The sequence below is a fragment of the Dryobates pubescens genome, chromosome 3 (genome assembly GCF_014839835.1).
Source record: "Dryobates pubescens isolate bDryPub1 chromosome 3, bDryPub1.pri, whole genome shotgun sequence".
NCBI classification, from domain to species: Eukaryota; Metazoa; Chordata; class Aves; order Piciformes; family Picidae; genus Dryobates; species Dryobates pubescens.
The window spans coordinates 42515720-42528316 of record NC_071614.1 but is presented as its reverse complement, the minus strand read 5'-3'; the positions used below and the strand labels follow the sequence as shown (position 1 = coordinate 42528316).

At 39.4% G+C, this 12597-nt stretch overlaps 2 protein-coding genes across 6 annotated transcripts in view; one reads left to right on the top strand and one right to left on the bottom strand.

Annotated features, from left to right (window-relative positions):
• Window positions 1–5708, top strand: part of FANCL (FA complementation group L) — a 31579-nt gene extending 25871 nt beyond the window's left edge. Inside the window, exons 8-14 of the mRNA XM_054180056.1 lie at window positions 1081–1231; window positions 2927–3010; window positions 3595–3640; window positions 3731–3812; window positions 4571–4687; window positions 5006–5077; window positions 5673–5708. Coding sequence (XP_054036031.1) covers window positions 1081–1231; window positions 2927–3010; window positions 3595–3640; window positions 3731–3812; window positions 4571–4687; window positions 5006–5077; window positions 5673–5708 — 588 coding nt within the window. The remainder of the gene's footprint in view (window positions 1–1080; window positions 1232–2926; window positions 3011–3594; window positions 3641–3730; window positions 3813–4570; window positions 4688–5005; window positions 5078–5672) is intronic.
• The window catches only part of VRK2 (VRK serine/threonine kinase 2), a 47799-nt gene continuing 40663 nt past the window's right edge, over window positions 5462–12597 (bottom strand). For 3 of the 5 annotated variants that reach the window (XM_054180051.1, XM_054180053.1, XM_054180054.1), the window contains exons 11-14: window positions 12231–12412; window positions 8659–8835; window positions 8193–8399; window positions 5462–5997 (exon numbers count right to left, since the gene is read on the bottom strand). In XM_054180051.1, coding sequence (XP_054036026.1) covers window positions 5755–5997; window positions 8193–8399; window positions 8659–8835; window positions 12231–12412 — 809 coding nt within the window. In that variant the 3' untranslated portion in view covers window positions 5462–5754. Of the gene's footprint in view, window positions 5998–7587; window positions 7681–8192; window positions 8400–8658; window positions 8836–12230; window positions 12413–12597 lie in introns of all 5 variants that reach the window. The other 2 variants (XM_054180055.1, XM_054180052.1) reach the window with 2 other exon arrangements.

The following is a 12597-nucleotide window of genomic DNA, read 5'->3' as shown; positions in this document are numbered from 1 at the left end:
AACTGAATCAGCTTTGTTGGTTTTCTTCTACCCTTCCTGCTTTTTATTCATGGCATTTAATTGTTCACTTGTGTTCCATGTAAACCATTTCAAGACCACCCTATGGTGCTCCAAAGAGATTCCTCTCTTTCAACTCTTGAGTTTCCTGCTACCAACAAATTTGAGAGAACAAGTTATCCCTGAAGAGTTTGTCTTCAAAACATTAGCCTTCACCCTTTTTGTTTTTTACCTCCCCTGTCACAGCTTCATCTCTCCCCATAAAGAAGCCACATTCTGATGGCTCCTTGTTCTCCTACTGCTCCGTTCATTACACTCTGCAGTTCCTCCACAAACTCCAAACTTATACAGGGCATCACTCCAGATGCAACTCATCTTTCTTATGCATCTTCACCCCCTTTCAGTTCCCTAAATTCACGTTATACTCTCTGTGCATCTGCATTTGGAAAGATGTTAACTTGACTTGTAGAAATAGTTCCTTCTTTTGTATTCAGTGATGATTTAAAAAGACTACTTTTGTATTGCTGATCTGTGTATTGTCCTGTATAATGAAAGATTTTTCTGATTCCATCTAATCCACTCTCAAATATTGAAAACCTGTGAGTGTAATCCTGATTATTAGATGGTTTCTTCTTCTCTTACTGTGTTTACATCCTTGAAGTCTAATGTTAAATTAACTATTTTTGTACTGCTTAATGTGGAGTTGTGACGTTCTTAGATTACATTTCTTGAGTCTTCAAAAATACATAAGCTGGTTTAGTTCTGTGGGTATTTCTGTGTGTTACTATTTGGTACCACTGCTGTGTTGCTCAGCTGAAGCAGACAAAGCATCTGGATATTTAGCAGTAGGTACTGATTTTTTTTTCTTCTACTGTATTTTTACAGCAGTTTGTTACAAGTCAGAATGCAAATTAATAGTCACTAAGAGTTTACAGAAAAGTTTTCTCAAAAGTAGTATAAAACTATCAAATCCAGGTGTGATATCTGTGTATCACAACAGGTTGGAAGGATTGGAGAACTTGTATGCAGGATACAGCTATTGTCTTGTTTTAATTCCAGTCTGCTTAAATTTCTTCCTGTCAGAGCTCCTTACTAGACATATATAACCAGTTCCTGGCAGCATTAGAAATGCTGAAAGAATTCTGGGATACCATGGATGAGATTGATGGAAAGACCTGGGTGCTTGAGCCTGAGAACCCCACACGGAGTGCCACAACAAGGAGAATTGCAATAGGTATGGCAAGATTTGAAGGAATGCAGTGGATCTAGGACAGAAAATAAAGGGGTCCTGTTCTGAGTTGCTTAGGCAATCAGACGGTGTTTGTTTGAGTTAGGAAAATGGAAGGCACCACTTAAGGCCCGCAAGACACAACTCTTATTTTGTGTATTAAAGACAATAACCTTCCAGAATGCTGAACCTGTTCAGGAAATTAATTACAACTGTATTTGCTACATAAAGTTTCTGCAGGAAAACAGTGTGTATCGATAAACAACAAACACATAACTGTCAGAAACCAGTAACTCCAGGAAAATGAGCTTAGATGAAGCCTTTACTGAATTCACAAATTCCAGATTTTTCAACAATTTCCTGGGATCAATCCTGTTGAGTGGAGTCAAAGCTGGGAGAGGCATTTAAAGGGGCATGTGAAAAGCATAAAGAAATAAGAGAAAGGTAATTAGAGGCTTACAATGTTAACCATCTGAAAAAGTATCTTAATTCATATGCTGATGTCTGGCATTTTAAGGTCTTAATATATATAGGATGAGTTGTCTACCAGTTGTGAAGGAGACATTTGTCAGTGCCAGAGATTGGAAATACTGGGTTGGGGCAGGAAGAATGTTATCTTTGAGAGAAGAGTACCAATTTTTAGCTTAAATCCAAAATATCAATAGCACATTGTAGAAATCTAAGAATGTACAATGGACCAAAGCAGATCTAGGTTGTCCCCAGAACCTGTGGGAAGGCTGATTGCCTGCAGAGTGAAGAAGGAAAGGAGCTAGTAGGGTGCTGTTGCTGCTCCTTTAGGGGTGGAGGGAGGGACAGAAAAAGTTCAGCAACTGGCTAAAATGACATGGGTCGGACAACACTTGTGTGTGTGTCTGTGTGTGCAGTCGGAGTGGCTTTATCTTGGTTCAGCTGTACTTTGACACAGACCAATGAAAAGGAAAGAAAAGCCTCAAAAAGCGCCTCGTGTCAGATCAGCGGAGGGCAGTACAAGGCTTTGAGCTCTTTGTTGTCAGTCACAGACAATCTTCAGTTATGATTAAACTTTGATTTCATTCATTCCAGTTTCCTCAAGGAGGGTGAGCCTAACATACCTCTTAATTACAATAAATGGTGGGTTTCACCTAGTTTTATTTAGAAGAGAATTTGCTGTGAGGTTTTTAACATGGATCCAGAATGGTTTTGAGCTGCTTAGCCCTTGAAATAGCAGATCTTTTGAGGATGATGGGGTGTCTTGTACAGAAAAATATTTGCTGTTTCAGTCCAGGAGTATGCTGTGGAGGGGCCTGGCTTTTATTGCTTAATACGGTCTTTTTCCTTCCATTTTTTACTGTAAAAAGTCATGAAGAACTAATAATAATTGCCTCTCTGTCTTTCACTTCAAATGGATTATGTTGTCTAGCTAGAGTTTGATTATTCATATATCTTAGTGTTAAGGTTAGGGCTAGTCTAAAAGATGCAAGATTGGCAGGTTTTCTTAACCAGGTGTTATTTGTAATTATGCTCCATTGAAATGTAAATATTTGTCGCTACGTTACACAATTACTGTGGATACCTACCAACTTTTTATTATTTATCACCATGAAAACCAGCCTTAACTAACCAAGTTAAAACTGATTTTCAAAAAAGGAAAACATTACTATTTTCAAATACTTGACTGCTAAGAAAAGCTTCCTTTAAGAAGTATTTGCTTTCACCCTGTAGGGAACAACGTCTTGGTGAATATAGAGGTAGATCCTCAGCATCCAAGCATGCTCCCCGAGTGTTATTTTCTTGGAGCAGATCATGGTAAGGCAGCAGACATACACCATTTATTTTCCTTGTAGTCTCTGATGTCTGGTGAGCAGGTACCAGTGTGAACAGTGTCACACTCCTGGGGTAAACTTTAATTAGGCCAAGCCAGGAATTAAGCTGAATATGTGTGCAGGAGACTTTTTACACAGCAGACACTGGGGGTTTAACTGCCTAAATCCACAGCATGCTGTTTTGCTCTGTGAATGATTCTTTTTTTCCCAGTGCTTTCCTAGCACAGTTTAGAGGGAATCCTGTGTCCTACACAGCTGCTTCCCAGCTGTGCATTTTAATATATTTTCTTACAAAAAGTTAATTTACTTATATATGAAAATATTCTATCTTGTACTCCCTGTCCCACATCTTTTTACCAACTTTTTAAGGTAACTACAATCATATCTTCAACAGTAAGATACTTTAGTGTAATGAATTCCCCACACTGAAAACAAGAAGTCATTGACTGAATTAAAAACCCCAACCAGTGCCTTCTGCATCAGTGCTGATATGTGAGGAGTTAGATTGGGTAAGGAAGCAAAGAAGATCCTAAAATTGAAGTAATTATTTATGTGCATTTTTTGCAGTAGTTAACCCCTTGAGAACTAAGCTGAACAACAACATGCACTTATGGTAAGCATCTTTAGAGACACAGGTATGACATGGAAATGGTATTTGCCAGTTTTATTGTTGACTTTTCTTGTCCCTCTCTCCCACCTGCAGGGATCCAGAAATCAGTTTGTTACAAAACTTGAAAGACCTCTTAGACATTGATTTTCCGTCACGTGCTGTGTTAGAAAAAAGTGTAAGTTTTTGTTTATTGTCAGTTTTTACTTCTGAGCAAGTAAAATTTCAATGGTCACTTTCTAACTATCAGCAAAATAAGAGACTTAGGGTAATTGGATTAATGTATTGTCATAAGGACTTCTGAACTTCAAGCAACCATTGTCAGAGCTTGTTAACCTTTGATTAGAGGTGCACGCTTCCCTGTGGCCTTCATCGTAGTAAGGCGATTAATAACAGGCTTCACTATTAAAAGGGAAAGAGGAATTTCCAGAGTAGCTAATGAGATGTGGAAAATCCAAACATTCTGTTATGGATGTTGATGACTTAAGTTCTAATTAGGTAGAGCTGCTTACAGGGGACAAGAGGCCATCCAAATACTGGTGCATTTCAAACTAACTGGGAATTAATTTTTGACAATGCTCTAAGAGTGGATTACTAGCTTTGCTTCCACTTGTGAAATTCTTAAATGAATATCTGACTGAAGTCTTGTGCCTGCTGTCCACATGTAATGACAAAGCATTGTGTTTGATAAAAAAGAAACAGTGGGGCCCAGGAGTATGAAAGTGCTTGTCAAACTAGACATAATTCAGTGAGAGAATAAAATACTACTCAATAAAGTCTTGTGTAGCTGGCAACTAACATCATTCTTTATGCCGTAACGGTGAAGGCAAAACTTAGTAATTCTAAGTAACAAAAAATGCAAAAGCAGAGGTGAACCTGTTTCCTGTGTTAGTTTCCTTTCATTCACACTGAAGCTAAATCATGTTGCATTTCAAGGATTTCGCTAAGGACTGTGGAATCTGCTATGCCTATCGACTCAATGGTGCTACTCCAGATCAAGTGTGTGATGAGCCCCGATGCGGACAACCTTTTCACCAAGCTTGCCTGTATGAGGTAGAGTACATAATGGGACAAACATTGCCTATTAATGCACATGTTCTAGAAAACAAGTATTTCCCACTTCAGTTTCAGATGAAGCAAAGCCCTTTAAGGAGTTCTTCAACAGTCACTGCACCCTCTCTTCTTCTTACCCACACTTCACATGTAAGCTCCCTGTGAAAGGGAACCTGCCTCACTCTGTACTTATACAGGCCAACTGCACAGCAGCTGTTGATCAAATAAATTTTTTTGGGGAAAAAACCCTGGTAATAAATTGTTCTTAAACTTCATATCAAACAAATGTGAATTTGAATCCCTTTCCTTGTCTTGCAGTGGCTGCAAGGTCTTCCTTCTAGCAGACAGAGTTTTAATGTCATCTTCGGTGAATGTCCCTATTGTAACAAGGTAAGGAAAGCCAATGAAAGTAAGTGATTGAATTAAATAGTGTGTGGTAGCTGGGAAAAAGGCAAAAACCGTAATAAAGTCAGCTGGAAAACAGAATTTGTGGCTACTATCTTCCCTTTGCACACTGAAAGAGTGGGAAACATTGCTTCCCTGCATTTAGTGTTTAACAGAAGCTTGTCTGAAACAGTATCGATGAGTACACACCTGTGGTGTGGCTCAGTTGGTAGCACATAAGACCCTTAATGGGAAGCTTGTGAGTTCAAGCCTGCAGTGGGCACTATTGTCCTCCCTACTCTAGTCATGGGGTCTGTGGTGACAGGTTGGACTCGATGATCTTTGAGGTCTCTTCCAACCTTGGTGATACTGAAATGAAATGAAATCATCAACATACTGGTATTAGAGGAATTAAGTGTCACATCCCCTTGTCTTGCATTATACTTTTTTTAATGTTGCTTCAGGAGAGGTCCAGTTTCAACAATAATGAATCCCAACATTTATAAAACAAACCAGCCTTGTACAAACAGGAATTATTGAGTGCAGATGGGGAAAGTAACAGATACCTATTGACAGTATTATTTAAAATCTCTTTTTCAAGCCCCTAACACTGAAATCTTCAGTGAAGAAACTCTGAGGAATGGCCTGTGTGATGGGAACACTGAGGACGGTGAAAGAGTGCATCAAAGAAAATACAAGGAAAGTACTATTAGTAACAGAAGGACGAGTATAGCTATACTGTAGTGGTATGTTTCATCAGTAAATGCAAGCCTTAACATAACAGATGTAGAAGGACTAGTGATGTCAGAAACTGTGTCTTGCAGTGATACTGGATGATCTGTAGTTAAAAGCTGGTCACATTTCTTTTTGGGTCCAGAGAATATTACTTGGGGACCAAATGATGGTAATTCTCTTGCAGTGTCTTTCTGCAGGGGGAAAAAGACAGAAGTAACCTTTATAGTGAAAAAGAGAGTGTGAATTGGTAAAACAGATGGCAGATGACATCTAGGTATTTATGTTATCCTAGAGAAAGCAATACAGTTCTTAGTCTTAACTTTGGAGTTTGCAGTATATTGTATATCAAGTGTGTAATGTTAGGTATGATTACAGACCTTCTAAAGAGACATGCTCTGTGTTTATTACTGAAGTCAAGACATCTGAAATTGTTCTCTTTCTCATTTCCAAAAAAAAAGCTAATACACATGAAGTCTTTACAGTACTGATAATAAAGCTTCAGCCTGATAACCCTAGGCATTGCTTTGGAGTTTGAGTTGCTGTGTTTTTATGTTGCACAGTGAAGATGAAGTTATCCTGATTTATCATGGAAAACAAATATGCTCATCATGTGACTTTTGTTCTAGCAGGGCTGGTTTTATGTCTCCAGAAGCAATGTCATCTTGACCTTACCTTTTGCTCCCCATCTCTGGAAGGACTCCCCCCACACAACAATTGTTTCCATCATGTCCAACATAAAAGCTGCTGCTCACAGTTTTTTTTATTCTTTTTTTGTATTATTTTCTAGATGTTACTTCTGTTATCCTCATTCTCTTTCCCAGTTTATCAGCTCTCCCAACTCTCACAATTGTCCTACCCTTCTTGTCTGTTAACAACAGGGCAGCCATCCCATCAGTGTCTGACTCAAGAGTGAGGTGCCTGCAGCTAACTACTCCAGGCACTTGCTGAACCAACCAAAGTGTTGAATTACTCTATCAAGGATTCTCCAGAGCTTCTCACCACTCTAGTTCCCCCATGAACAACTGTTTCTTGTCTCCTACTGTCCCTGAAGAATCCTCCTTAATTTTCATAAGCTCAGTACTCTAAAACTGCCTGTATAGCTTATTGTTACCAATCTTCTAAATCACATGAAAGGAACTGAGAGGAAGTCTGCAAAATGAAACCAAGAAAATCCTGTCTTCTATTTCCCTCCTCCAGTTTCTCATTTGAATATCTCAAATGTTATCTGACATCCATTTTAACTCTCCCTACTTACGTATATTTGGTGAGTACCAGGAACCATTCTACGTAGGTGCAGTACTGTGATTCATATTGGAATAGCAACTTCCCTTTTCAAAAGGCTGAAAACACAAATATAATCTGAATACTAGACCAATGATTAGTCTCTCTTCTGTAAAAATGTACTCTTCCTCCCACTGAAGAGGGAAACACAAATCCCTATGTTACTCAAGATCTACACAGTGTACCCTGGATCTTTTTCTACCTCTGTCGTGTTGGAAACCTAGATGTAGCTCCCTTTCCAGATCTACCTTCTTACAACTATACTAGCCTTTATGCAAAATAAAAGGAGGGAGGAGATTTGTGGGAGAGATCTGCTACCTTTTTTTTCTGTTATCTTTTGAATTTTGCATGTGAGGGCTAGGGTGTAGCACTGGACTATATTCATATTGCAAAGTTGCATTAGTTAATTTGAGTCACTACTGTGTCAGGACTCCAAAGACTTTTCAGACTCTCTCTACGTTGCAGTCAGCCAAAATATCTCCAAAAGTTGTTCTGCTCACCGCTTTCCTGCCTGATGCTCTCAGGTACAGCTGTGCTTTTTCTGCTTCACTCTCCTAGTTTGTACCAGAGACTCCCGGCAGTGATCAGCAGACGGCTTGAAGCAATGAATTAGGCATTAATAATAAAGCTATCTTTAAAGTTGCATTTTTGTGCTTAGTAGCAATTGTCCTCATTTAACAAGTGATTTTTATACATGAAAGGAAAACAGGCTAGAATCTCTTCTGTGGTGTTTATATTTTAACAAAAAGGAGCACAGTGTGATTACCAAAATGTACTTTATTCTGCATTAGTTTTATTAAAACCTAGCTTAATTTATCAGTCTTTTCATGTACAGTTAAAAAGTAGGACTGAATACACTCAATCCCCTTTTGCAGTAAATTACCAACAATATTTGAGGGGAGTTAGTGAACTACTAAAATCCTCCAATTGAAAAGAATTTAAGAACTTTAATTAAGAAACGCTATGAAGTTTTCCACTACAGAGAAAAGGAAACTACTGAAGTAAATTAGCTTGTTTTGGTTTCTTTAAAACTCTTATTTTTCGACCAGCTGATGTTTCTCTCACAGGGTGCCATGACTGTTCTAAGGTAACACCAAAATCTCACCTTCTGTGGGTGATCAGGCTCCTGCATCGGAGTGTAAAATTGAATTGGCTTCTCTTCAGACCGGAACTGCTGGCGTATCGCACAAGCACGGGACCTGGTTAGGCAGTTCAGTTCTTCCTCTCTCACCTTGATTTGCTTCGGTTCCACTGTCTTTGGTGACGGCTTTGGTAAGCAAACCCGTTGAGGCACAGGCAGTAATTCTGTATGCTACAAAGAATTCAGTAGCATTTAAAATTACTACAGGTGTTATTCCACTATTCCTTCCTGTCACATTTAAGACAAGTAATTACAAGAAACTCTTGAGGTTTATGTTTGGAATAATAGAAAGGCAGTATGAAAATACCAGTTTCTGGAGTTTGAGACATAGCTCCTGGCCTTCTTCAAGTGCTTTTCTTCCTTGCCCACTCCAAGAGGTAGCTAACCGACCAGGCGATTCCATGCATTACTTTGCAGCCTAAATTCTTACCTGCTGAGGCTCCATGTGGTGAGGCATCCTGGTAAATTTGCATGGCTTTTCTTCATCTTGCAGTTGTTTGCCTGCTTTCCCTATACAGGCTTTGCTGTGACAGATGTTTTCTTCCCCTTCCTTCTTTTGCTTCGGCTGAACAAGTTTTGGCACAGGCTTTGGTAAACGAACTTGCTGCTGGACAGACAAAAATTTTGTGGAGTGAAATATGAAATGAAAAAATGTCATCCGTACAGATAACATGGAATGAGAGCATGCTTTTATCTCTCTCAAAATCATTATTTTCAACATTTTAATTATCATCTTCAAACACTACAAAGTTACACCTATGCTCTGTTTGGGAAGTACACTGTGAAGTAAACTTGAGCTGTATATTTCAAAACATTCACTAATACCCTTTACTGAGAATGACACCAGTAAGTCATCATTGGTTTGGTTAACAAGTGGAGATGAATGCATTTCATATCACTGGACCGAGTCAAATGCAAACCCCCCGCCCCGTCTCCTGGCCTAAGAGACCTTGAGACACTTCCCCACCATTACCTGATAGGGAGCATCTCCCACGGGAGCAGAGAGGGAAGAAAGAAGAGGAGAATGACTTTACAGATGAATTTATAGGGCGCAGGACATTATTGGTATGAAATACACTGTTTCCTATGTCCACCTTACTGGGTTGGACACTCCGGACACCAGAGGTGTAACTTACGTGGCAGCAGCAGGAGACACCCAGCCTAAACTGCCACATATTTTACTCTTTCAAAACGTTAATGGGGAACTCATGGTGAATAGTTGTGTGGCTTAATGAAAGTTTTTCTCCTGTGCTGTTCTAAGCACCAAATCATGTCTGTTGTTGGCTTTTCTAACTTGGAAGACAAACCTAACCAAAACACAGGCTGCATGCCACGTACCTTTGGTACTTTTGGCACACCAATAACTCTGTAACTGTAATGTTTGTATATAGTCCTCTGTGCAGCAGCTGTATCTGAACACAGTGGCTACAAAAAATAATGGGCTGCTTTTTCTATATTGCAATTCAAATACATACAGGAGATAGGAACTCTTAGCCTAAGTATAAGGAGCTGCACCTTAAATTCCCGTTCTTCCGCAATTCCTCCTTACATCACTGTCAAGGAGTTAGTGCTACACCTTATTGGTACTCATGGGTGTTTACTGGGTTTCAGAAAGGAACTGACCTTTTTAATGTGTACCAAACTGGTACAGGTGGAATCAGACAGGTCATCTGGAGTCAGATTCTACTTGTAAGCAAGAAGTGAGGACACAGTGGATTGTTTGTAGTGACTCCCACTATTCTTGGGTTGCCTCTTTAATGGGAGAAGTGTTGGGTGAATAAAAGGAGAGATGGAAAGAGAATGCAGAGATTGAAAGAGCCAGACCTAGGATAACTACAGACAGTGCCCTGAAGAGATGCAGTGGGAAGTGTCTGCTTGTCATTGAATATTTTGTCAGGGCTGTAGCACCAAAGTGCACCAGGCCTTGAATAGCTTCCACAGCCAGTAACTTCAAATGGTTAAAAAAAAAAAAACCACAAAACACAACAAAAAACCAACAACTAACCCAAAAACCCCAGAACCCAGCAATACATTTAGAGAAAGTTCAGTTATCTGCTCTCTCTACTTGTGCTTAGGTGCTCCTTAAGTTCTTTGAATAACCCTAGAGATTCCCTTCTTGCAGCTGTTTTGGAGTGAATGTTACAGGAACCTTGCACATGTAAGTGGCAAAACAGGCTAAAGACACATACTCTGGTCAAAAATAGGCAATTAGTGGGGCAGTGCTGGTGTTTTTACTGTTCCAAGCAGCAAGACACCCATCATTAAAAACCTCTCTGAAAAAGTGATGACAGATGCCAAGATCTGGTAATATGCAGACATTCTCTGTGTGATTTTTGTTCTTGGCCATCAAAACCAATCTCTGCGTAGCCCTGTAGCACAAGGGTGGTGATAACAACTGACACTCTGCATTCATGGATCAGTAACAGCAAATGCTACAGTAGCTTTTACAGCCAGGAAGGTCTGGATCGTCTGTTACACCCGCACACAGTCACATCTTAGGCCAGGCAAGAAGAAAATAGATTTACTATTCAGTATCTGACTCTTGGATCAGCTGGAGATTGTTTACAGCTACCTGATAATTTCAGTTCAGTTTGGAAAACTTTCTCAAACTAGCAAGGACAAAGCGGTCATCATCAGAGCAAGACAAATACTGTCACTGAAGTGGCTTTTGGTATTGTTAAGAATTAGTGGCGAAAACAGGAAAATCAATGAAACTACTAAAATAAGTATCTGTAATTACCAAGATCAAAACCCAGTGCCTTTTTATTAAACATCAACTTTTGTTCTGTCTTCCATATTACATAAATAGTGCTGACAATTGGTTTGTGAGGCACTTGCTACAATAAAATGTAATTGTATCATGAGAGAAAGGTGACAATCAGGAGATCATGAAAAAATTACATATTCTCACTGGTGGTTAATTAGCCATGCAAAACCCCCTCAAACAGATATTCTCTTCTATTAGGAATGATTACTATGCAGGCCTACAGATGTCAATACCACAGTCATTCAAATACTTCTTTCCCTACTAATTGAAGGTTGTAAAGCTCTGGTGCCAAGGTTTTGCTTCCAAAGAGCTAATTTATGACTAGAAGGATATTTTATGTCTTCAGTTGTAGCAGCTACAAAACTCAGCAAATCAGAACCATCTGTGCACTGATACTTGAATCACCATTCATCTAGCAGCCTATCAGTCACATTAGTTTGCATCCTGCATTCTTGGCTCACGTACACTTGTGATGGTCCAAAGTTCACCAGAAATATTAAAAAGGAGTGATATCCTGACCCTGCCTTATTGAACACACTGCAGAGGCAGAAACAGGGCTTCTGAATATGGGGACTTTTGAGTCAAAGGTATGATGGGACTGACACTTCACAGCAAGGTGCAGTAAGACTGCTAATTACCTCCATCTCCACTTAATAAACCCGTGTTTTGATAAGTGTATAGCTCCAGACTTAAAGTACCAAAGGAAAACATAACACACTAGCTGTCAGTTTCAAAACTCTGGGTGAGTGCATCACACAGCACTGCATACCAATACCAGAGTAAAATCCCAAAATAACGCCTCCTCTACATTAGTGGCTGCAAGAGTATGAAGGTAAATGATAAAAAAACAGTTTGAAAGACAAAATTAATTAAATGCTTTCACTAATAAAGGTAACTTTGCTTTTAATCTGGAATCAAGGAAAAAGCTGGTATTCAGACAAAATGTCAGTGAACCAAGTCCTTGACTTCTCCGTTATCCTGAAAGTAAATCATTCTCCACAGACCTATCACTTTGAAATGAGAGGCTGTAGGTCAGAAGGACTCACGACAGTTCTTCCTCAAGGGTTGACATCCCACATTTTAGCAAAGCCAGGGGAAACAGAAATTACAAACATGGTATATTTAAGGTAAAAAACCTGCTGTGTCAGTATCATTTTGAGACCTTAAACTATTTCCTCTTCTACAAAAGAAAGCGCAGCTACCAAGCAGATGTCAGAAATAATCCCAGAACTTACTTTTGAGGCTTTAGCAGTGCAGTGATTTTGCATGCCAGCTGCAGCAGAAAAGTCCAGAGGCCCATCATAGCAAGTTCCACTTGACTCCAGTCCATCCAGGAGGATTTTCTTGAGCACTTGATACTTTGGCTTCTCATCATAAGCCAAGCCACGAACACAGGCCAAAAATTTGGCTATTTCACCTGTGGAGCATATCGTTGCACATTTCACTTGGTGCAGACCTTTAGAAAGAAATTAATTCCAAAACACCGCCAAACAAGATAACACAATTTCAGCTGAAGACACAGTTGAAATACAGAAAATGATGACAGCTTGTCTTTTTGGGATGAGAAAAGGAAAAGATAGACTTGGATAAATAAGCAAACCT